The sequence below is a fragment of the Arachis duranensis genome, chromosome 7, assembly GCF_000817695.3.
Source record: "Arachis duranensis cultivar V14167 chromosome 7, aradu.V14167.gnm2.J7QH, whole genome shotgun sequence".
Taxonomy (NCBI): domain Eukaryota; kingdom Viridiplantae; phylum Streptophyta; class Magnoliopsida; order Fabales; family Fabaceae; genus Arachis; species Arachis duranensis.
The window spans coordinates 22,007,222-22,030,934 of NC_029778.3; the positions used below are offsets into that span (position 1 = coordinate 22,007,222).

Genomic DNA, 23,713 nt, shown 5'->3' on the forward strand with positions numbered 1-23,713 from the left:
AGACTATTATTCATTTCAATAGAGCCTCCCGTTTGATTAAGAGTATTTATTCATTTTGGTCCCAAAGATTTTTGGACCAGATACTTTAGTCTCTAACTAAAATTAATTATTTGATTAGTTCCAAATAATTAACTCCGTCATTCACTTAGATCCTTTGCTTCTTCAACTTTAACGGAAGATAAAATAGTTTCTGACAACTCTAACAGGAGATAAAATAGTCCCCAACCCCCTCTGTTCAGATACGACACCGTTTTTCTCCAATTTCCATTATATCTCGTGTAACCCTAACATTCATACTCTTATTTTTCAATTTCATATCTTCTTTTCCATTTTTTCTTTCTTCTCTTCAACTCTAAGATCAAGCCACAGTATAACTGTCATGCGTGTTGCACCTACCTCAATATATCATGGACCACACACTTCCCAAATCTCTGTGACTGGTATACCCACCTCCTCCACACTTCACCCACTAAAAGCATCCACCTCTATGTCCTCGATAATAACATCACCTCCAACTCCAACAACATCCACCATATCCTCAGGATCAAGTTTCACAACTATCTCAAGGACACGCCTTTTTTCACTCTCCGTCAAGCAATATAAATTGTTGGATATTAGGACATCATGAGAAGATTCTCCTTCGACATCATATGCAAATTTTCATTTAGAATGGATCCCGACTGCTTCATTCCTTCTCTCCTCGGAGTTCAAGTTGACAGACAGTTTCGACCTCACATCCAAGCTATCAGTATAGCCAGCAATGTTGCTGTCGCCGCTCATATGAAAATTGAAGCGATTACTGAACCTTGGTTCAGAGAAAAAGCTGAAGGAAGCGATCGAAGTGGTGGACAATGTGGCCATGGAGATAGTAAAGCAGAGGAGGAGGGAGATGGCGATGACGACGACGGTCTTAAAAAATCGAACTTGTTGTCTAGATTCATAGGATCCATCAAAGACGACAAGTACTTGAGAGACACAGTCATTAGTTTTCTGAGTATGACTTGGTTGAGAACAAGTTCAGAATTTTTCTTCTTATGAACATTAAAGTTGTAGAGTGTGCAGTGTGTTGTTTGAAATTGCAGTGTTAGATTGTTAAGGTTATGCAAAATATGATAGAAATTGGAGAAGAACAGTGTCATTTTCGAACAGAGAAGATCATGGACTATTTTATCCTGTTAGAGTTATCATGGACTATTTTGTCTTCCGTTAGAGTTAATAGAACAAAAGATTTAAGTGACTGATGGAGTTAATTGTTAGGAACTAATCAAATAATTAATTTTAGTTAGGAACTAAAATGTGTGATTTAAAATTCTTGAACAAAAATGAGTAAATACTCTTTGATTAATGTAATGTTAAATTATCAATCTTTTTGCCCGCTTAGATGGTTCGCTTGTTGGTATATTTTTTATGAATATTTTATTTCGATCCCATTTTTATGAAAGCTGGGAAAAAGAAAAAGCTTGAAGTGCATGTTAATTAATTGTTTCGAAATAGAAAATACTATTCTTTCGTGCTTTGAATGGAATGTTTGCTATTTGAAAAAAAAATTGAAGTGCAAATTAATTATTTAAATTGTTTTGAAATAGAAACTAATATTTGTTTCAATGTTTTGAAATTGGTAGAAATGCAGGTACAGTTAATTTTATGTGAAGTAAATAATAAAAAATCGTTAGATGATAATTTAAGTAAATTTATCAAATCATTTAACGATTTTTAATTATCAAGTTCACATGAAATTAACTGTTACCGAAGTTTCCACATTTAAAATACCTCGTTCCATGTTTTGAAATGCCTCTCACCGAAATAGTTAAAATAGTTCTAAATATACTAATTATAAAATTTAAATTAAATTAAATAAATCATAGTACCTTAAAAATAGGGACATGATTCATTAAAAAATTAATATAATAAATAATTAAATTTAAAGAATGTCTGAAAACTTATATTTTAAAAGATGAATAACATTTTTCAAAAGATAAGCATATGGACTTGTTTCTTTAATTTTTTTTCCCTGATATCTTTGTTAGCAACTTAATTTTCTATGGATAATTTTAGTGATTTAGTCTATAGAAAATAAAAAGTATACCGTTTAAATTTTATGCATGTACATTTTAAATAATTAATTAAATATTTTTACAAATTATTTTTGTCATATGTAAGTTTTTTGAAATTGTTCTTGTGAGAATATTTTTTTATCAATGTCTAAATTTTTTGTTAAACATTAGTGGTTGTATATTTCAAAATGAATACTAGCAAACTAAAGTTAATACTCAAAATGATCCTTGAAATTTGACATTGGTCTCAAATTGGTTCTCAAATTTTTAATTGACACAAATTGAACTCTCAAATTTTAAAAGTCTACTCACATTATCCCTTCTACTTATTTTTGTTAATGGCATATTTAGTTAGAATGTTAAGTGACACGTTGGCTAATAGCTAGTTTGATAACACTTATTTGACATGATAAAAATTATCATAGGCTCAATTTAGTCCCTTCTAATAAACTTAAAATCCTAATATGAGAGCCAAATTTCCAAATTGATATCATTATTAGGTGTTGGAAAAGATGTTGAAAAATATCAGCTAAGATTCTGGAAGCTGCAGCAGGTCTCATTCACATGAAAGTTTGACAAGGAACCCAAATCAAGCTAAAGCTGGAAAGGTTCCATACTGGTGCAGTTGTGAGATGACTTCAGTTCTCTCTGGTCTAAAATAGAAGCAAATCCAAAGAGATTTTTTTTTGGATGGCCAAACTATAGTGTAAGTTCTTGTACTGCTTTCTTTTTTAATTTACCTTTTTTTTTGTAATGTATGCTTAATTTATTCTTATAGTTTTTGTTGTGACAGACATTTGGAAAGAGATGTTGTAGGTTTTGTGTATCAACAAATAGTGAAAAAGAAGAAGAAGACATAATTGGGAGAAATGAAGATAAAAATAGTGTTGAGTATTAGAAAATGAATGCGGATTAGAGGATTAGTGCAATTGAAATTGAAATTAGGATTTTAAAAGTATTAAAATGTATTTTGAGTTTTTCTCTTATTTTGTTTGTGTTTGTAATAGTTGGATATGTTTTGGGTGTATGAAAGAAATGAATAAAATTTAATTAACTATGTTACAAATCTTCTTTTTTAAATTATGTAATTTACAAATTTGCTTTATAAATTAGAAGTGAGAAATTGTGATTGAACTTAGAAATTAACTGAGTATATCACACATTTTTTACTATGATGTTTATGACCGTGAAAGAGATATTGTAAAATGAAATAATGAATACAAGAGTAAACATGAAATTGGCTAAGTATATTATAAATCTGCAAATAAGATTAATAAACTAACGTGTCATATATACCAAATTCTCAAATTGTAAAATAAATTATAACAATAAACCTTCAATCTGAATTTATAAAGTAACTATAGTTATGACAATGAATATCCTAACATATAGAATAAATCAAGAGTGATGTCTAAAATATCATTATTACAGACACAAAATAAAATGATTATTTAAAAATTTCCAAAACGAAGTCCAATATAAAATATTACAAAAAAATAAACAACCACTAATATACTCATAAACAGTCGCAAAACAACCTTAAAACACAATTTCAAATTATATTTATCAATTTCAGCTACACAAGATAATATAAACTGATCTTTATTTTTTTTCTTGGTGGTTTGAAACTTGGAGTCGAGACAAATTTCATAATCCCGGCCAACTTTAATGTTGTCCCAAAATTAGCTTCTTGCATTGGGTCCACACACGGAGTTGCTCTTCTTTTAAGCGGCATCTTATCGAGCTTTGTGATTGGAGGTGGAGGAGTTTAGGAATAGATTTGATGGAAGCACCTACATGTAAAAGTATTTGATTAATTAGGGATAAAAATGTAAAATTTTAAAAAAATAATTAATTAAATTGTTATATAATGTTATCTATTCTATAATTTCTGATTATGAATAAGTGGATTGGGTGAAGTCAATTTCTAAAATCTATGGAGCATCAGCAATTTGTGTATCAGCAGCTACCGCAACATCATTTGATTGGATTTAGCTACAACAGTTGCAGTAGCAGCAAGAGCATAGGCAATATCGCGAGCTTTTCTATGGGAGCAGCTCTTTTTAGTAATTTTTCAGTCAAAATATATCAAATCTATCTTCATCTAGTCCAGGGACGGAGCTACATACATAGAAAGGGAGGCAACGGCCCCCTAATTTTAATTTTTTACATGTAAATTATATGTAAATTTCAGTTTAGCTCCCCCTTAAAATTTTATTTTAGTATTATTTTATCGTGTAAATATTTTTGGCCCCCTCTAATATTTCATCTAGCTCTGCCTCTGATCTAGTCCACTCAACTCATTTGTATTGTCCCTTTCGTAAATCACATGTCATCCTTCTTCATAACAAAATTGCATTCATGATGATAAATAATAATTATCAAATCACCCATCTACAAATAAGGTTCAAATAATAAACAAATTAACTTCAAAATTTAAAACCTTTTAAATTATGCATCAGCTGCCTCCATATTAACATTCAATCAATTTTTTTATGTTTTTAGTGTAGAACTACACTACTGATCTATTTTAAATTTTAGAACAAAAAATATAAAAACAAAATAAATTAAAAATATCCCAACACAATAAAAATGAAGCAAAAAATTTATATACAAAAGTGATCCTTTATAATAACTACATAAACAACCTTAGTTATATATACATATATTTTTATAGGACAAAATTAAGAACAAAAACATACAATACAATACAAAACAATACCACTTCTAATATACATGAAAGAACTTAAAACCTTTTAGTTCACTACAAGAAACATTGTTAAAATCGACGGCCAAACCGACGGCATAGCCGTCGATAATATTAAATTTCGACGGCAAAATGAACGGCGGAGGTGGTCGCTATAAAACTTGTCGATTTTTTAAAATTCTAATAAAATCGACGGCTTGCCTAGCCGTCGATAATAATTTAATAAAATCGACGGCGTTACTGTCTATAATATGAGTTTGAGAATTTTATATTCTTACTAAAATCGACAACGTTACCGTCGATATTATTATATAAAATCGACATCATTTTGTCGATATTTGATTCAATAAAATCCACAATGTTTCCGTTTATAATATGCTTACTAAAATCGACAAAGCCACCGTCGATATTTGATCCAATAAAATCGACACACTTGCTGTCGATTTTATTATTTTAGAAATCGACAAATTCTTTGTCTATATCTGGTTTTTCTTGTCTATTTTAAAATTAAAAAGCGACAACCATTCCGTCTAGATATCTTAAAAACCAACAATCAGATGCAGTTGATATATACACTGATTGCAGCGGCGTAAAACTCTTCGAAGTTCTTTTTTTATATGAGAGTGCCTCCATCTTAACATGGAACAGACTACAATACTAAAGCAACAATGTGGGATTAGGACAGTCAACAATTAACTAGGCCTTATCTCATTCGGTAAGACTGGAAATTTCTACACAAGTCAAATAATACAATTGAGGAAGATTAAAAATTAAACTGTCAATTAAACAATTGATCTGATAACACTCCTCCTTTTTTTTTTACATTGATCATGTCAAGGAAAAATGCATAATGCACACGCATTGCAAAACAACAAGACAATGTGTAATTTGACCATTACAAATTTCAAAACTTTAGATAAATTACATGCAAAATATAAAAGTTATTCACTCCTATATCAAACATCCTAAGTGAACTCCATAGAAACCTCACTTGCCTGCTTACCAAATAATGAAGAAATCAGTGACACAATGTGCTCCTCTAATTCCTCTTGGTACCTTTCTTTCTTGTTCTTTTTATTGACAGGAATCTGAACAACAAAGCACACAACCTGAATTTCAGTCCCATGGACCCATATTTTACTAAGGTAAAAGCAAGAAAGTCAAGTACTAATAAATCACAAATTAAAAATTCTTAAATTATGTGCAGCCCTCTGTACTTCGGTGAAGAAATGGGACTCAAATATGGAATTCGTGTAAATATAATAAGGCATTTCAAACTCCTTGATATTGGCCACATACTTTTGCATGCTTTCAAATTTAGGACTCATATAACAGAGGGCGGCATAGTTGATGATCCATCAGTGTCAGCAAGCTAAGATAAATAAATCAGATGATGTGCAATGTTCAATTATTAAAGGAATACAATTATAACGCAACAAAGGCTCAGATAAGGATTTTTTAAACCTACTAAAGAAACTCTAAAAGATCAGCATCATTTAAGTTGACACCTAAAATACAAGGTACCTACAAGCAAATACATAACAACACACATCAGTAATATGTAAAACATGGAAGGCATTTAGCACTTCTTGCAAATTGAATTCAAATGTTGATAATAATAAATGATGGCTCGATGCGAACCACTATAAGTGTGACGGCCATTGTTGTCTGTTGAAACATCCAGATTCCTGCAAGGCAATGAAAATTATATATTAAAAAACCACATCCAACTGAATGAGTTTGATGTAATAAATTATTCTAGTTTAATTTGGGGCCAGGCAATAAGATGCACGATATGAGCAAATAAAGGCATTTTTTGTCTTGATTCGTTGCCAAAACAAATGAACGACTCATTAACACTATTCGCCTTCTAAAACATTGATCTAGGAAGTATACAACTTCTGCAAGCCAGCAGACAAGCATACCTTTTATAAGGTTCAAAATGAACATGAATGTTGCACATCCAACCCCAATCTTTAATCTGTTCGCTATAACTATGAAGTAGTTGATAACCAATCTCTGGCAGCACCTGTATGATGCATCTTGCTAATGGTGTAATAATTTTAAAGATTCAGGGAGAGAAAAGAGTCTCATAGACCCTCTAATTCATAGGGTACATACCAGTTCCTGTTCAGCATCTAGATAGGTTATTCCTTTTGCTTCTTCAGATAATACATACATGTTACTTATTCTCATAAATAACACTGGATAAATTTTCTGACATTCACCACAAATAAGTTTACCTTTTGCCGCAATTCTTCCAGTCTGATTCTTTCATCTGCAGCATGCTGTAACAAAAGAACTATCAATGTTATACACAACTTACTACATCTGTAAAGTATAGTATTTTTTTTAAATCATTTAGCAAGAATTTAGGCTTGTGTTAAGCTGAAAAGATGCAAATGCATAACCCTAAGGCAATATAACTTAACTGTTGCTTAAAGGCAAATACAAGTACACGTAGAGGTGGACATCCAAAATTTAAGATACAAGCATGAGATTTTCTAATAGAAATTCGGAGGTCAATGAGATTTCCATAGAAACTTATCATTTCTTTTGCTTATTTGATATTCAAATGTACTGTATCTGCAATAGTGTACAGCAAGACAGACTTGATCAATAACAGCAAAGGTTGCACTAGCCACAACTGGAATGAATTTCTTATCCACCTGATGGAGAACTTTGGCATCTTCAATGCATTTCTTACTGATTGCTTCAGGTATTAATGAATCTCCAGCAAGATGCATGCTTACAAAAGTTTAAAAGTTGATTATAAGATGAATGCATACAAAAGTTTCAACTATTAGCATAATCCAATTGGCTTTTTCCACTAAAGAAGATGGTGCAAAATGTAAAGCTTCTACAACTCTTGCCTATGTTTTTTGGTAGAAATTGCTAAACATGAGAGAGTAACTTTCCGCCTGACATAGCACATTGAAGTATGCTACAGCAAAACTTTTATTTTAAAATTATAAATAGTACGCATTTGGCCTTTTTTTAGTAGAATATTTATGACCACGATCAGGCCAGTCAACCTTTGTGTCGAATATTGTTTCCGAATCAATAGCATCAGTAAATTCAAAGCCATTTCGTTTGGCATCCCTTGAAATATCGTAGACAAAGTCACAGTCATTTTCTTCCTCATCAGTAAGTATTGTACGATGAAGTCCAAGATCATTAATGTCAGTTGCATGATCACTACCCCATGCACTGGCTGGAGATGAGGCTTCTTGATAGACAAAATACCATTCAGAAGTAAATAACTGATCAACAGTCCCAGAGTTCATTGTTTGTGCTGCTGAATAGTATGAATATGGAAGATCTTCAGCCACTGTTCTAGAGAAAAAATCACAATCTCTAGACAATTTTAATTTTTTCACAACATTTGAACAACGTTGAGCACCATATAATGGATACTCTTCCAATTAGCTAAAAATATAATGGATACTCTTCCAAAAAAAGGGCTAACTTAATTCAAGAATCTAAGAACATAGTTGGTAGCATTCAACAATTAGAAAAGGGGCTAACTTAATTTTAGCTGATATGAGCACAATAGATGACTAATAATTATGAACAGAATGGCCATGCAAGTTGCAAAGGTGCAAATTATTACTACATTACTACTACTTCATATTTACCTAATAATTTCGTTACAAATTGAAAGAAAGATCTCAGCTTAAATATGGACCATGTGAATATGAGAATCCACCACTAAGGGTGCTTCTGTTTCCACCAAACAGAGAAATAAAATGAGCTTCTGTGAAATTATGGAATTATTAAACTTAGTCTTAGCTCTTAAAATAAAATGAAACCAGAATAAACATGATGACCATGATTTCTAGATTTAAAAAACAAGATATTACAATTAAGTCATAGTTTACACCTGAAATAGGGGATTTCCAATTGAAACTGAAGATGGCTTTGAAAACGATACATGATTCTTGTGAGCTCGATTGAGAGAGAACGGAGAAGGACCAAAGTGGGAGGAGCCATGGCGGCAATAGAGAGAAGGAGCGACGGCGGCGCGACAGCAACGGAGCGACAGGCGGCTCGAGCAAGAGGAGCGACAGTGGCACGATAGCAATAGAACGCGACGGCAGCGCGAGCAAACGGAGTGACGGCGGCGCAACCGTGACGCCGACAGAAGAGAATGAGGGTTGTTTCTGAACTTGGTGGCGGATTGGTGAGAAATACAGAAAAGAAAAGGATAAAATGAGGATTGGTGAGGAAATTGGGGGAAAATGGTGTTTCTGGACTTGGAGGCGGGAGGGGGCGCGGGGATAGTGTTTCTAGCAATAAAAATCGACAGTATAGTTGACGATTTTATACATTAAATCTACACCATTTATTTGATTTTAGAAAGCAATTTAAACTGTTCAAATTTATTGACAGAAACTTTGTCGATATTTTAAATATAAAAATAGAAGTTCGTCGATTTTAGAATAAAAGTATTTTCACTCCCAGCTCGTCGATCCTATGACGGTAGTTAAAAAAGGTTTAATGCAACATAAAAAATCGACGGCTAGGCTGTCGATTTTATTAGTTTATTTTTAATTATCTGTTTTTTAAAATATCGACAGCAAGCCGTCAAAAAATATCGACAGGAGAAATAGCCGTCAATTTTTTGCGTCAAAAAATACTTTTTCTTGTAGTGGTTGTTCATGGTTTATATTTGAATTTTTGTTACTACTTACTTTTTTTTGTTATTTATATTTGACATTTGTCAAAAAAAAGTCATTCTTTTTTCAACTATACCCAGCATTAAATCAAAAAGTGAAATCATTTATAAGGGAATACTATTATATAAAAAAGTGGTGAATTTCACTAATTTGAATGTACTTTTTTTAACACTGTTTATTATAACTAATTTTTCTTGAAAAAAAAATTATCAAACAAAGATCTTAACTAAATTTATTTATTTTCACAATATACCTAATTCATTTGAGCATAAAAAAAGCACAAATTAATGGTCAATAAACTTTTATCAAAAAATATTGAATCCAAATATAGAATAGTGACATTATTAATTTTTTTTTTTAAAAAATAGTGGTGAATGTGTTTTTCCTCGTCCTAACAAAACGGAACGTGTGTGACGAGTTTTGCTAGAGGTCTATAGGAGCAACATTAATATTCTTTTTCATAGTACATGTGAAAGAATGAAAAAAAAAAAAGAAAATTATTTTTGTTTGAGTATTTTGATCATTAATACTATTTAAATTTCAAATATCTCGAACTGTTTTAAGAGAGATTATATGCCAAAAAAATGACGTTGTTTAATGACTGACAACGTATCAATTAACATTTTAGCTAAATACATAATTAACAGAAATAAATAAAAAAATTAACGTGAATATATTTTTAAAATTTAAAATTTAAATTGAGTCCATTAAAATTTTAAAAATAATTTAATATTTATATCAGTATCAAATTTTAACTCAACAGACTAACGAGAAAAAACTTAAAAAAAAAATAAACAAACAAAAAGTAAAATTAAAATTAAAATTTTTTAAATTTTAAATTTTTATTTTAAAAAATAAAATATAATCTCTTATTATTTATTTTATAGATAAAATAAAAAAATATAAAAAAACTATTCAAAAATAAAAAATTATACTTTTATCTTTTAATTCTACTGTTACTTGCAACAAAACACTATAATTATTCTTCTACCTCGTTGGAAAAAAAAAAAAGAATACGATTCCCAACTTATTGGATGAAGTAAGAGGCTAAGAGCCCTAACGTACCAAAAGGAAAATAAAAGATTCAGAAAGTCTACGCATCGATCAGTCCATCACTTTCCAATTCCGCCTCCCATTCTTGACTTCTCTAAAACCTGTATCAAAGCTCACAACTCTGAAACCCTGCAAATCCAGAATCACCATTATCACCATCCATGGTAATGAAATTAACCCTATCTTAATCGTTTATGGCAATACAACAACAAACCAAAAGTCAAATTCAAACCCTACGCCCAATTACAGCACCCCAGATAACCCCACCTTCTAAAAATCCAATTTTTCACACACCAATTTGGATTCAAAACCTAATCACATAGCTTTCCCACTTTTGTTTTTTTAATTTTATTTTGTCCCTCTAGCTCAAACCCTAAATTGAAAAGGGAAAAGAAAGTTTCCCAAATTCATGGCCACAGACGCAACCGCCAAATTTCAAAAGAACCCCGATTTCCGGCGGGACTTCCATCCGCCGGAGAATCTCCCCGCCGCCGTAACAACCGCTGCCGCAGCACACGACGGCCTCCACTTCTGGCAGTTCATGATTGCCGGCTCCATCGCCGGCTGCGTGGAGCACATGGCAATGTTCCCCGTTGACACCGTCAAGACCCACATGCAAGCCCTCGGCTCCTGCCCCATCAAGTCAGTCAGCGTTCGTCAGGCCCTCCGTTCAATTCTCCAATCGGAGGGTCCCTCCGCTCTCTACCGCGGCATCGCCGCCATGGGCCTTGGCGCAGGACCCGCTCACGCCGTCTATTTCTCTGTCTACGAAACCTGCAAGAAACGGTTTTCCAGTGGAAACCCTAATAACCCCATTGCTCACGCTGCTTCTGGTGTTGTCGCCACGGTGGCGAGCGACGCCGTTTTTACCCCTATGGATATGGTGAAGCAGAGGCTCCAATTGAGCAATAGTGCTTACAAGGGTGTTTGGGATTGTGTTAAGAGGGTGATGAGTGAGGAAGGGTTTGGGGCGTTTTATGCTTCATATAGGACCACGGTTTTGATGAATGCACCGTACACGGCGGTGCATTTTGCAACATATGAGGCTGCGAAGCGAGGATTGATGGAGGTGTCGCCGGAGAGCGTGGATGATGAGAGGTTGGTGGTTCATGCCACGGCCGGGGCTGCTGCCGGTGCTTTGGCTTCTGCAGTCACAACGCCGCTGGATGTTGTTAAAACTCAATTGCAGTGTCAGGTATATTGGTCTATCAATGATTATTGTTATTGTTATCCCAAATTTTGCATTTTGTTTTAGTTTAATTGAGGTTGTTATTGTTATATGCTAAAATTTGTTTCTGTAGTTTACTATAGTCTGAATGGCATAGTGCATAACTGTAAGATTCAGTGTATGAACAAGGATGATGATAGCTTCACTGAAACAAGCACTCAGCAATTCTGAAATTGGTTTAAGCAGTTAGTAGTTTCCTGTTTTAGACTTTTTAGCACTAAAGCGTCATATTTTATGACGAGTCTTAGAAACCGCCTTCGCCTGTTTGCATGACAGATTAACGCTATGTATATCTGCCCTCTTTGGATCCCATCAGTTGGGAGCCTTGTGCTGTAGGCTGCCCTTTGGGTTTATTTGTTGTATGTAGAGGTATTGTATTGTTGATTATGTGGACTTTGACCATTGGTTGCATGTATGCATTAGCCAGCTGGTTAGTATAGTGGCCTAGCTGTATTATTGATCTAGGTAACGCTACTCTGAATAATGTGCTCTTCCTAGAATTTATGTCCAGTTCAGATATGTGGAAAAAGTAGTGGATCACAATATCTACAAGCTTGAGGGTGTTAAATTTCTGGTATGGGGCCTAGATTTCTCATTTTTCCCTATCCTTTAGTTGTTAGAAACACCTGTTTTGCATAAAAAGGGGACAGTAAAATTGGCAGGAAAAAATGGTAATTGTTTTAATGCCATCTGTTCCTATGATTCCACCTAAGAAAATGTCTACTAATCATTCTGGTTTATGTTGTGGTGATATTGATTCCATGTGAAAGTTATTCTGCAACATCAATGAATAGTCCATGAAAAAAGTAGTCAAACAGGAACTACTTTGATTAACACGGGTAAAGGATGAGTTTAGATTACTTTATGAGTACAACTTTGGATAGTCCGTTGTACTGAAATAGCAATTTATGTGTCTGATGGTACTAATTGATCCATGTAGACAACTCCATTACTTATCGATGCTGAGACTTGGTTGCGTTGCCTTGGAGTTCATAGGACATAGTGATGAGATTGTTGGGATGGTTACAGGTGACCGTAGTGGGTGTTTTGAGACTCAATGAGGATCAAACTGCTCCTAGATCTTGATTGCTTCAGAGATTTTTTTGTCTGCCTGCCTTAACTTCATTTTTTTCCGTACCGAGAAAAGTGAGACTTTACAGATGATACACAAGTAGCATTGCATTAGCAAGAGGGTTACGGTCATGTTCAAATCTTGCATATGTGATGATTGAGTTGAACTAGAGTGTAGCTGAAGACATGGTCTATGATAGTCTACAGATTTGTCATTTCTTCCATTTGACTTTTGACTTTTGATGCATTTTGTTTATTAGTTAAAATAGAATGACAACATTTTTTTTTGTAGATTAGCATCTTCCCTTGGCATATATTTTTTCGTTTTTCTAATTTGGTGTTTTGATCTAGTTCAGTTGATAGTTTATTTGGAAATTGATGGATTGTGCAGCAACTTATATTATATGAATGTTTGGTATCCATTGGCATATGCATGATGCCATAAATCAATTCAAGGGGGTGGTTGGATCATCTCCTTTTAGATGCTTTCATTCATTTTATTGGAAAGTTGATCTTAACATTGGTCATTGGTGCAGGGTGTCTGTGGATGCGATAGGTTCACAAATGGTTCAATTCAAGATGTAATTAAAACTATAGTGAAAAAGGATGGATACAGAGGATTGATGCGAGGATGGATTCCAAGGATGCTGTTTCATGCTCCTGCAGCTGCTATCTGCTGGTCTACATACGAAGCAGGAAAGTCCTTTTTTCAAGATTTCAATCAACCAAAGGATGTTGACACTGTCACCTAAATAACACTTTGAGTTGGAATAAAGCACTTCAAATATGACCGAAGAACCAAGTTTTTTCTAGCCCTGAATTGGATTAACCTATGAATGAAGAAACTATTTTATTGTACACAATCTCAATTTTAATAATGAAGTTGATCCTTTTTGTTGTGGTTTGAATTTTGTTATTGTCATTGGACATAACATTATTCTATGGATTACACCTTTACTTGAAATTTTGGCCTTGGTTTCATGACAATGTAAACTTTTTTTCCATGAAACATTTAATAGAGAAATTAATAGATGTCATTTCACGTTATTTATGATTTCTTTTGTTCTCCACTTATTCCACTTGTTCAACTGTTATCTATGTTTAGTTATTACATTTATTGTGTGTAGACATTATATGTTTAAAATCATTTCAGTACAAAAACAGTTAACATTGCAAATTTGCAATAAGTGCATCAAATATTGGCAATTGTAGATGACAATATTGTAAACCTTTCAACTAAAGTATATCATTCATGTAAAGCATTTTCTTCAAAATCAGTTATTTCCATGAAATTCACAATACTATATGATTAATGCACCTTTATAAATGTAGACTCATGAAGAATTGATGAAGACAGGAAATAAAATAGCTATGACCAACATATGAAATGGGATGCTAAAAGTAATTTTCTAAGATAAGTCTACAAATAACAATATCTTAACAGGCTCAGGATTCGGTGGTCCAGGTAACTTTGGACTACTTAGTGGTCCAAGTAGAAAACATGTTTTTAAAGTTTTTTTATCAATTGCTATGTAGTCCTTGAACTATTTTTAATTGCAAATTAACCCCTTATATTTTATTTAATTATAGAAACAATTTTTTATTTTACAAATTATTTATTTATCATAAATCTATCATGTTCATTAACAATCATTTAAAAAAACAACAACAATTATATCCTCCATGGATCCCAATTGATTAAAATATTACATTCGATCCGAGACGTTCCTGAGGAGTCATGAAATCGTGTTTCGCTGAAATCCAATCGATTGGACTATCGAACCAATCGATTGAAATTTAACCCAATCGATTGGATTTCAGTTTATCACTAAACAATCGATTGGATATTCCTGGTAAGCATGGTTTTACATAAATCAATCAATTGGTCAAAGTAACCAATCGATTGAACAATGAATTAAATGTGAAATTTATGTAATTCAATCGATTGTTTATGATTTTCAATCGATTGAATTCTTCCAAACAATCGATTGATTTCAATATTCAATCGATTGGTTCTGGCTAAAAATCGATTGAACTTTGCACGTAACTTCTAATTCAATCGATTGGTTTGAAACTTCAATCGATTGGGAAGTGTCCTAAATGTGTTTTTTTCAGCATTCAATCGATTGGTATTGTAATCCAATCGATTGAAATTTCAAAATCGCTATATATTAAACCCAAACCATGCGTATTGAATTAGAAGTAACGTTTTAAAAGATTCGAACCCCCATTTCTGCACCGCTCTCTTCTCTCATCGAACCAGAAAGCTTCATCTTCTTCTCTCTTCTTCTCCAATCTCACCAACATCCACTCCGTCCTACATTCGTATTATTAAACCTCAACCAATTCATTACAAAACCCACAAAACCAGTATCCCCAAAATGGCCAGAACTAAGAACACCAAAAGAGCCAGGGTTGAGGGAGAAAGCTCTGCTTCCGCCAGACTGGTTGCTTCATCACACTACATGGCAAGGTGGCTGCCGTCTCAAAGGGCACTGAAAAACTATGTGGAGAAGTTCGAGTCTAGGCCAATTGTTCCTCCCAGGTACATAACAGCCGAGTTCCTTCAGGATAGACATTTTAATTTGGTGTTGAATGCATTGCAAACACAGCACTTAGTTGATTTTGTACAAACTAGGGATGAGTATTACCCGCACTTGGTTAGGGCTGTTTATAGTACTTTGAATTATGTTGTTCCTGAACCTGATGAAGAGGGTGAGGTAATGCCGCTGATTGAGTTTGATTTAGGGAAACAACATTATAGAGTTACTTTGCAAGAACTAGCTGAACAATGGAGTCTAGGTTATCACGGGGCAAAATTTACTGGAGGTATTGCGGCAGATGAGGAATGGGGAGAATACAACAGATTAGTTGGTTTGCAGAGTTTACAATATGAGAATCCACACATGGATGCTAGAGGTAATATAAGTTGCAGTGGGTTGGGGATTGAGCAGCGTATATTGATGTATTTGTTTTCATACATGTTGATTCCAAGAAAACATAATCATGGAATCTTGTTTAACGAAGATATTTTAGTGCTTTGGGCTATGGTGACTGGAAAGGAGATAAACTGGCCTTATTTTATGGTTCATCATATGCTTGAGATGAAGAAAGGAAAATCAAGTGTTGGTTTAGGATATGCTTGCCATTGGACCAAGATTTTCAAATGGCTTGGAATTGACTTGACTGAAGAGAAAAGTGTTGTCTTGACTAATGTAGCCAAGATTGATGACAGCACTCTAAGACAGATGGAAAGAGATCCGGATGCCCAACAACCCCAGGCTCAAGGGCAACCACAAGACCAGGTGCAAGCACAAACAGAGCCACCCCCACCACCACCCCCTCCTTCGCCAACAATGCAAGATTTGATGGATGAATTGCGAAGCATGAGAGTATATATGGAGGAGCAATTTGCTGATATGAGGCAGCGTCAAGACAGGCAAACGGAAGCTATCAATCGTCAGGGAGAAGCAATTGACTATCTATGCACTAATCTGGGCATCACAAACCCAAGGGGCATCATCCCAAGGCCTGGACCATGAAGAAATTATTTTATAGCAATATTCTTGTACAGCTTTGATTTTTACAATTCATATATAGAGTTCTTAAAGGTACTAGGTTTGTTTGAATTGTAAGACCTTCTTGGATGATGGAATCAATTTAGCTGACGGCTTTTTTAGTTTATCTATATTCTTAAGATGCAATCAGGTCTTGAAAACAATGTGTTTGTATGGATTCAATCGATTGTTTTGATAGTGCAATCGATTGAAGTACACTTAAACACTGTTCCAATCGATTGTTTTGCTATTTTAATCGATTGGAGTGCACTTAATAACTGTATCAATCGATTGTTTTCTAAGTGCAATCGATTGAATTATCATCAATTTCAATTTCAATCGATTGCATATAAAACCAATCGATTGATACTGTAATTAAGTGTATTCCAATCGATTAAAATAACAAAACAATCGATTGATCCGTCTAAGATTATTATTATTATTATTTGCCAAAAGCATGATTTTCGCATAACTCAGTCGATTGGTCATACGATCCAATCGATTGAATGATGAAAAAAAATTGGATTTTTGTAATTCAATCGATTGTTTAGAATTTCCAATCGATTGAATGATTCAAAACAACCTAGGTCTCACCAAATTCAATCGATTGCTTTTGTGACTCAATCGATTGAATTTACCCAAACAATATGAGTTTGCCAATTTCAATCGATTGTAGTGTGTGTGAATTCAAATTCAATCGATTGAAATGATCATTCAATCGATTGGAACGCGATGTATTACGCCTATGTCGGTCTTGTTTTCGTTTTTAAACATTATCATCTTATTCATCTATCTTATCTTTAAAATTCTATCTTCCTTTTTTAAGGTTTTATTTTGATTTAGATACTCTAATCTTATCTTTTCCTTAATATTAACATTATAAATTGGAGAATAATCCATCACCAATTATTCAATCCCACCATTAAAATCGTGTATCATTCTCTTTATAAAAAATTTCATTGTTTTTCTTTTGAACATCCATCCATCTACTGAATATCCATTTTTTTTTATTTTTTATCCGTCTTCATCGTTAATTGACAATCACCGTTGCAGCAATCAGCAAAGGTCCAATCAATTTTTTTCATTGTAGTGTTCAGAAAACAATCCATCGTTTTGATTACAAAATCGAGGTAAGTGGATAGAATCTCTAATTTTCCAATTATTCGTTGCGATACTTTATTCGTAAAAATTGATTGTGTAATGAAATTTTTTTTTTATCTTTTATTAACTGACAAGACATTGAGAATAACTAAAAAGTGAATAGATGTTTTTATTTTTTATTACTAATTAGCTAGCAATCAGGGACGGACCTAGAGGGGGCGAGTAGTGGCCTGAACCCCCCAAAATTTTAAGAAATTATACTTATATATAAAATTTGTGTTTAAAAAATAAAAACAAATATTAGGTAATTTAATAGTTTTATGTGTATTATTTTTCACTATGTAATAGATTTATGTCTTAATTGTTAATTCACTAATATTTTTACCTAACTAATTTAATATCATACCCTCAAGTCTTTGTACCTTTCCAATTAGTTTTTATATAATAATTTCTATATTTATTTTTTTAAAATCATTTGTTTTTTATATTAATATATTTAACATTCATATTTTTATATTAATAATAACTTAAGTAGTTATGTTTTGGTAATCACATTATGTACTGTAGATATTATTTTCTTGTAAAAAATATTAAGTCTTCTTCTAAATTCACATTGGACAAAGAAAAATTTTATAAAGATATCGTATACATTGTATTCTACAATGGTACCGTGTCTTTCAATTAATTAATAATTTATAATTTATTTTTAAATTTTTTTAAAACTTTTGAAAGAATGAATTTTAATTAATAAGATATGGGATCATTTTTAGCAAATCACGGAATGAATTTTAATTAATAAGATATGGGATCATTTTTAACAAATCCCGTTATAAATTATATGGTATTTTATAAATTTGTAATGTACAATTGTTAAAGTTATATTTTATTTATGTAATTATCATATTAAAACTAAAATTGTTGGAAAAAATTATAATTATATGTATCTTAATTAATCTATTAAAAAACTAACTCCAATAACTATATGTTAATTATTTTTATAGATTAAAAAAAATTATATAAAAATTGGCACCTCAATATTAAAATCTCTGGATCCGTTCCTGCTAGCAATATACGAATCTATCTATTGTATGTAATGTTATAAAATGGAGCCTACTGATTTTTTTTTATTGGACATTTTAAGATGTCAGGTATATTTACGGACACTGAGATGAATGAGCAATATCAGGAGGACGATGACTTTAACCAATAAGAAGAGCTAGTAAGTGACCAAGATATGATGGATGAACAGAATGAATTCGAACAAGATTTCAGAGATGAATTTACCGATGGAGCGTTTTTTTCTGAATCTGATGTGTCAGATTATATTGTTGAAGCCGCTTATGCGGTTGACTCCGTGCAAGACATTACATCTTTGATATTTAGTGAGAATGTTGCGGAGGAAATTGGCAAATACCAGTTTTCTACTTTGCATCTTGCATTTGATTTTTATATGAAGTACTCAAAGTCGAAGGGCTTTAGTGCAAGGAAGAGCAAGACCTTCAAGAATAGTAGTGGCGAGATTTACAGACAAATGTTTGTATGCCATAGGCAAGGATTCAGGATGGAGAAATATTACACGATGGAAAAAAGGAAGAAGGAACCTAGAATGGAAACAAGAACTGGATGTCAAGCCCGAATGGATGTTAAATTTGTACCAGAAAGTGGAAGGTGGCATATCTTTTATTTCTCTGACCAACACAACCATGATCTATTGGATACACAATTCAGTGCTATGTTGCCTGCCCACAGAAAAATGTCAGAGGCAGATAGTATGCAAATGATGAACATGCTAAAGTCAGGGATCAGCACCTCACAGATATTTGGTCTTCTAGCTAGTCAAGCAGGCGGGTACGAATTTGTTGGCTATGGTCCCAGAGATATGTACAATTAGATTGCTCAGCAAAGGCGTTAAATTCCTGGTGATGCAGCACGAGTGTTGAAGAAGTTGGAGGATATGCGGTTGAAGGATCCCCAATTATATTTCAAGGCATGTCACGATTCAAGAGGTTTGTTACGTAATTTGTTCTGGTCTGATGGGATTAGCCAACTAGACTACCGACTCTTCGGGGATGTTATAGCTTTTGATGCTACGTACAAGAAGAACAAGTATAGTTGTCCATTAGTCATATTCAGTGGGGTTAACCACCACAACCAAACAATTGTTTTTGCTGCTGCGTTAATTGCGGACGAAACTACTGATACATATGTTTGGCTCCTGCGTCAGCTCATGTTTGCAATGAGGGGCAAGACCCCGACCTCAATCATAACTGATGGGGCCATGGCGATTAGGAATGCAGTGAGAGATGTATTTCCCGAAGTCAGACATAGATTATGCGCTTGGCACCTTATTCGAAATGCAACTAGCAATGTTGGGAATCCATCGTTTACATCTAAATTTAGAAAAATTATGACAGGAGACTACGAGATTCCCGTGTTTAAGCGTAAGTGGGTTCAGCTTATTGAATAATTTGGCATTGAGGATAAGCCCTGGGTGATCAACATGTACGAAGAGAAGCATATGTGGGCTACTGCATATCTAAGAGGAAAATTCTTTGCTGGCTTTAGAACTACATCAAGATGTGAAGGTTTACACTCAGTTGTGGGAAGGTATGTGGGGTCGCGGTATGATTTGACAAGTTTTGTAGAGCATTTTCAAAGGTGTGTAGCACACATGCGCTTTAACGAATTTAATGCTGATTATGAATCTACACGTGGGGTGCCCGTCATGCAAACTTGTATAGAGCTGCTAGAGAGATATGCTGCTGAGTTATACACTCATGAGATATTTCTTTTCTTTCGGCCATTTCTCTCCAGAGCTGGATCAATGCGAGTTCTGAACATAGATAATACCGATGATTGCATAAAGTACACTGTGTGTAAACATGGGAGGCCCGATTTTACGTGGACCGTTGATTTTCGTCAAGAAGAAATGATCTTCATGTGTACCTGTTTACGAATGGAGTCATTTGGTATTCCCTACGAACATATTGTGAAAGTTCTGGTTGACAGAGACATCCGTGAGATTCCCCGGTCATTGGTATTGGATAGATGGACAAAAAAGGTTAAATCAGCACTCAATGATCCAAGTGGGTTCACCAGGGATGCTGTTGTTATTAGTCGTCAAAGTGCTTTGGTGGAATTTTCTAAACAACTGGCTGCTGTTGCTGCTAAAGTACCAGAGAGATACGAAGAGACACGTGATTTAATTATGGGATTGTACTCATCTTACAAGGCTGCAGACGAAGGAGATAATCAACCTCACTCAGGTGTAGCTAGAAGTAGCAATCCGTATGTGCATCCAACCACTGGAGGCTCAGGACAGCCATCTAAGAGGAAGAAGCGGCAACGTTGTAGTGTTTGTCAAATGGAAGGACATAAGAAGACAACATGTCCTTGGCAAAAGGACATTGACAACAACGTTATAGAAAATGAAGCAATCGGTTCGGACGATGGAGACATGTGTACCGAAGCGACGGCTGAGTTAGATAGTGATAGTTAGCAACGTCCATAAACTTTAATGTTTTTGGGTAGAAAATCAGTTCCGTAACTGTATTTTTTCTCTTTTACTATATTGATGAGATTTTATACATTCTTCCAATAGTCGTGCTTATGCTTTCTAGGTGTAATGAGATTTTATTAATATTTTTTGTCTATTTAGAATTATCGTAATTAGTATTCAACTGTTGTTTAGTGCTGCCGTGCTGGCTACTTATATATATTAATTATTTGATAAATCATAATCAAAGTTCTGAAAACCGGACCGGACCGTCCAGTCGATTCCGGTTCAATTGAGAACCAGCAATGTACGCGATCCGGTCCTTTATTTATAACCGTTCGAAACAAAACCGCTGAAAAACCTCTGAATCGGCTGAGAACCGGTCGGGTGGACCGGACCGGTAACCGGCCGGTTCAGAAAAAACGACGCCGTCTCTTAAAAAAAAAATGGATCCACTCCATCCTCTCTTAATTAAAAAAAAAAAAACGGATCCACTCCACCTCTCCACCCAAACCCCCCCTTTCCCAATCATTCATCTATTTCATTTCACTAATCACTCCCTGGAGAACTCTGAAGCAAAGGAACCCTAGCCCTCCATCGTCGCCGCCGCCGTTTCCAGTTCCTCAGCGCCGCCGCCGTCTCCAGTTCCTCAGCACTGCCGCTTCTTCCTGTTCCCCGTGTCCGGAACCCAGTAAATCGACAGGTCCTCGACGGCTCTTCATCTTAACTCACCAAACCAAAACCCTAGGTTCTCTCTGCAATGTGCAACGGTTCTGCCGCAGTGCTGCCGCCGTCCGTGCTGTCGGCGCCGTCCGTGGCCTGGCCCTCTCTTGTAGCTCGGCGTCCTGCTTTCCCGTCATCCGTCCGACCTCCGTGGCTATCTCTGTTTTGTTGGCTTGGAGCAACTTGCTGCCGTATCGCCGCTCGCCGTCGTCTCCCGGGTAGCCGTCGTCTCCCTGGTCGCCGTCCGTGCCTCCATCGAAGGTTAGTGTCTAGGGCTTTTTTGTTCGTGTCTCCGTCTTCTCTCCCCAGAGCCTCTGTTTGTTGATCTTTAATGTGAAATTGTGAAATTGATAATCTTTGCTGTTTGGTACTTGCTGCTGCTGTTTTAGTGTTTTTTAACTTGACTCAACTGTTTATGAATTTTTGTTGATAGATTTATCGATTTTGGTATTTAGGGTGATTATTTGGTTCTGATTGTTGATGATTGTTGTATTTGTTTATGCTGTTTGTTGTATTTGGGGATTTTAGCTTTTGAATGTGTATTATCTCTGATTGTTAGGGTTCTAGGTTCTGATTGTGGTGTTTTTAAGAGACGTTCTTGAGGCACACTAGTCCAATCAGCCGATGTTGCTTCTCTGCTTCCGGGAACAATATTGCTAGTGCTTCTCTAGATGGAACTGTTAGGTAAGCTTGACTGGTGATGAAGACAAACATATCAAGATTATTACTCGGAAAAATGGAGCAGTCTTGATAATTTCAGTTTTGACTGTACCCATTCTAATACATGTGGTTTTGCAGTGTCTTGGACATAAAGTGCAGTCATGTGGAACCTATTTTTGTATCTGCAGCAGCATCTGGAGGGTATTTATAAAATTTTATATCATTTTTTGGTTGACATATTGATTTTTTTGTTTGGTCATTTGATATTCTATTTTAACAGTATTTTACTCCAATTTAGTTTCGATATGTACATTTACTGGTTTGTTCATACTGACATTGCTGTTCATACTGAATTATGAAACTGCCTATGGGTTGTTCATACTGAATTACTGAAATTACTGTTCTGTTTGCTGTTCATACTGAGGTTATTGTTCTGTTAGTTATTATCTGATAATATCCGAAAAATTGATCTGAAACTGCTTCTGGTTTATTATTATTATTAGTTATTTTGAGAAAATAAAAAATTAATTTTGAACTGATTTAGTATGATTTAGAATGATTTATTACTTTTGTTTCCAATTCTATATATATGGGGAATTGGTTTGTTATCAGCAGGATAAAGTAGCACAATTATAAGAACATATGCAAGACAATTCTATATATATGAATGCATGGCTCAATGTGGTTCAGTCAATTTAACTTTCTTTTGCACTCATTCCACTTCTTACATTGGTGTCTAAGGAAGAGGTCATGGGTACTTTTAGAATAGGCCTATTGTAGAGGAAAGCTTTGTTTGCATTCTAACTTTTGTAGAATTGATTTTGATGTATACTAATAATGTTTGGTAATTCGTCTAAGAGTGATTTCTTCCTTCCAAAAAATAAATGATTCGAAATATATCATGTTATGACTTTGTGAAATAGTATAATAGTATTTTTTTTAATTGACTAAAAAAACCGAACAAACCGAACCAAACCAAACCGATTTTAATTGGTTTGGTTTGGTTCGGATGGCTTCGATAAAAAAATCGAACCAAACCGAACCGCAGTTTAATTAGACAATCGGATCGGATGACTTTTCACTCAAAAATCGAACCAAACCGCACCGCGAACACCCCTAGTTGTAACGAACTAAGATTCGGGTTTTAAAACTAATCAGTCACAAATATAAATAACGATTACAAGAATTTATTTTCATAAACACGATTAAAATGGATAAATTTAAGGTTGGAGTAGAACAAAAATGTGTTTTCATTTTTTCTACTTTAATTTTTTTTCATAATTTTAGAAACAAGAAGTAACAAAATAATATTATTTTCTTAATAAGTAAGAGAACATCGTCATGGTTTTATTTTGCTTTATTTATTTACAAATTTATCACTTAT

General features: G+C 34.1%; 4 protein-coding genes and 1 long non-coding RNA gene across 5 annotated transcripts; 4 read left to right on the forward strand and 1 right to left on the reverse strand.

Annotated features, from left to right (window-relative positions):
- Window positions 1-5,446: 5,446 nt before the first annotated feature.
- Window positions 5,447-10,643, reverse strand: LOC107458214 (uncharacterized). The gene is made up of 5 exons (XM_052251538.1): window positions 10,595-10,643; window positions 8,645-9,050; window positions 7,005-7,049; window positions 6,403-6,888; window positions 5,447-6,285 (listed from the first exon to the last, which is right to left on the reverse strand). Exons 1-4 carry the CDS (start codon window positions 10,641-10,643, stop codon window positions 6,852-6,854), a joined length of 537 nt encoding a protein of 178 aa, XP_052107498.1. The 3' UTR covers window positions 5,447-6,285; window positions 6,403-6,851.
- On the forward strand, window positions 10,435-13,839 carry LOC107458244 (uncharacterized). The gene is made up of 2 exons (XM_016076439.3): window positions 10,435-11,688; window positions 13,329-13,839. Exons 1-2 carry the CDS (start codon window positions 10,903-10,905, stop codon window positions 13,542-13,544), a joined length of 1,002 nt encoding a protein of 333 aa, XP_015931925.1. The 5' UTR covers window positions 10,435-10,902; the 3' UTR covers window positions 13,545-13,839.
- A 4,848-nt stretch (window positions 13,840-18,687) lies between these two features.
- Window positions 18,688-19,341, forward strand: LOC107458213 (putative protein FAR1-RELATED SEQUENCE 10). The gene has a single exon (XM_016076412.1). It carries the CDS (start codon window positions 18,688-18,690, stop codon window positions 19,339-19,341), a length of 654 nt encoding a protein of 217 aa, XP_015931898.1.
- A 609-nt stretch (window positions 19,342-19,950) lies between these two features.
- Window positions 19,951-20,949, forward strand: LOC107458210 (protein FAR1-RELATED SEQUENCE 7-like). The gene has a single exon (XM_016076410.1). It carries the CDS (start codon window positions 19,951-19,953, stop codon window positions 20,947-20,949), a length of 999 nt encoding a protein of 332 aa, XP_015931896.1.
- A 1,221-nt stretch (window positions 20,950-22,170) lies between these two features.
- On the forward strand, window positions 22,171-23,147 carry LOC107458245 (uncharacterized). Its single transcript, XR_002365606.2, has 3 exons — window positions 22,171-22,353; window positions 22,468-22,530; window positions 22,945-23,147. It is a non-coding gene; the product is annotated as an uncharacterized LOC107458245 (long non-coding RNA).
- The last annotated feature ends 566 nt before the right edge of the window (window positions 23,148-23,713 follow it).

Bases quoted from the DNA above. Each gene is read 5' to 3' on its own strand.
- LOC107458214 (XM_052251538.1), bottom strand. From the start codon at position 10,643: ATGGTGATTCTGGATTTGCAGGGTTTCAGAGTTGTGAGCTTTGATACA. The intron at 9,051-10,594 runs GTTTTAGAGAAG...TTTTATTGCTAG, and splicing joins AGTTGTGAGCTTTGATACAG to AAACACTATCCCCGCGCCCC. The intron at 7,050-8,644 runs GTGTAAACTATG...CTTTTGTTACAG, and splicing joins TTGGAAATCCCCTATTTCAG to CATGCTGCAGATGAAAGAAT.
- LOC107458244 (XM_016076439.3), top strand. From the start codon at position 10,903: ATGGCCACAGACGCAACCGCCAAATTTCAAAAGAACCCCGATTTCCGG. The intron at 11,689-13,328 runs GTATATTGGTCT...TCATTGGTGCAG, and splicing joins AAACTCAATTGCAGTGTCAG to GGTGTCTGTGGATGCGATAG.
- LOC107458213 (XM_016076412.1), top strand. From the start codon at position 18,688: ATGGATGAACAGAATGAATTCGAACAAGATTTCAGAGATGAATTTACC.
- LOC107458210 (XM_016076410.1), top strand. From the start codon at position 19,951: ATGTACGAAGAGAAGCATATGTGGGCTACTGCATATCTAAGAGGAAAA.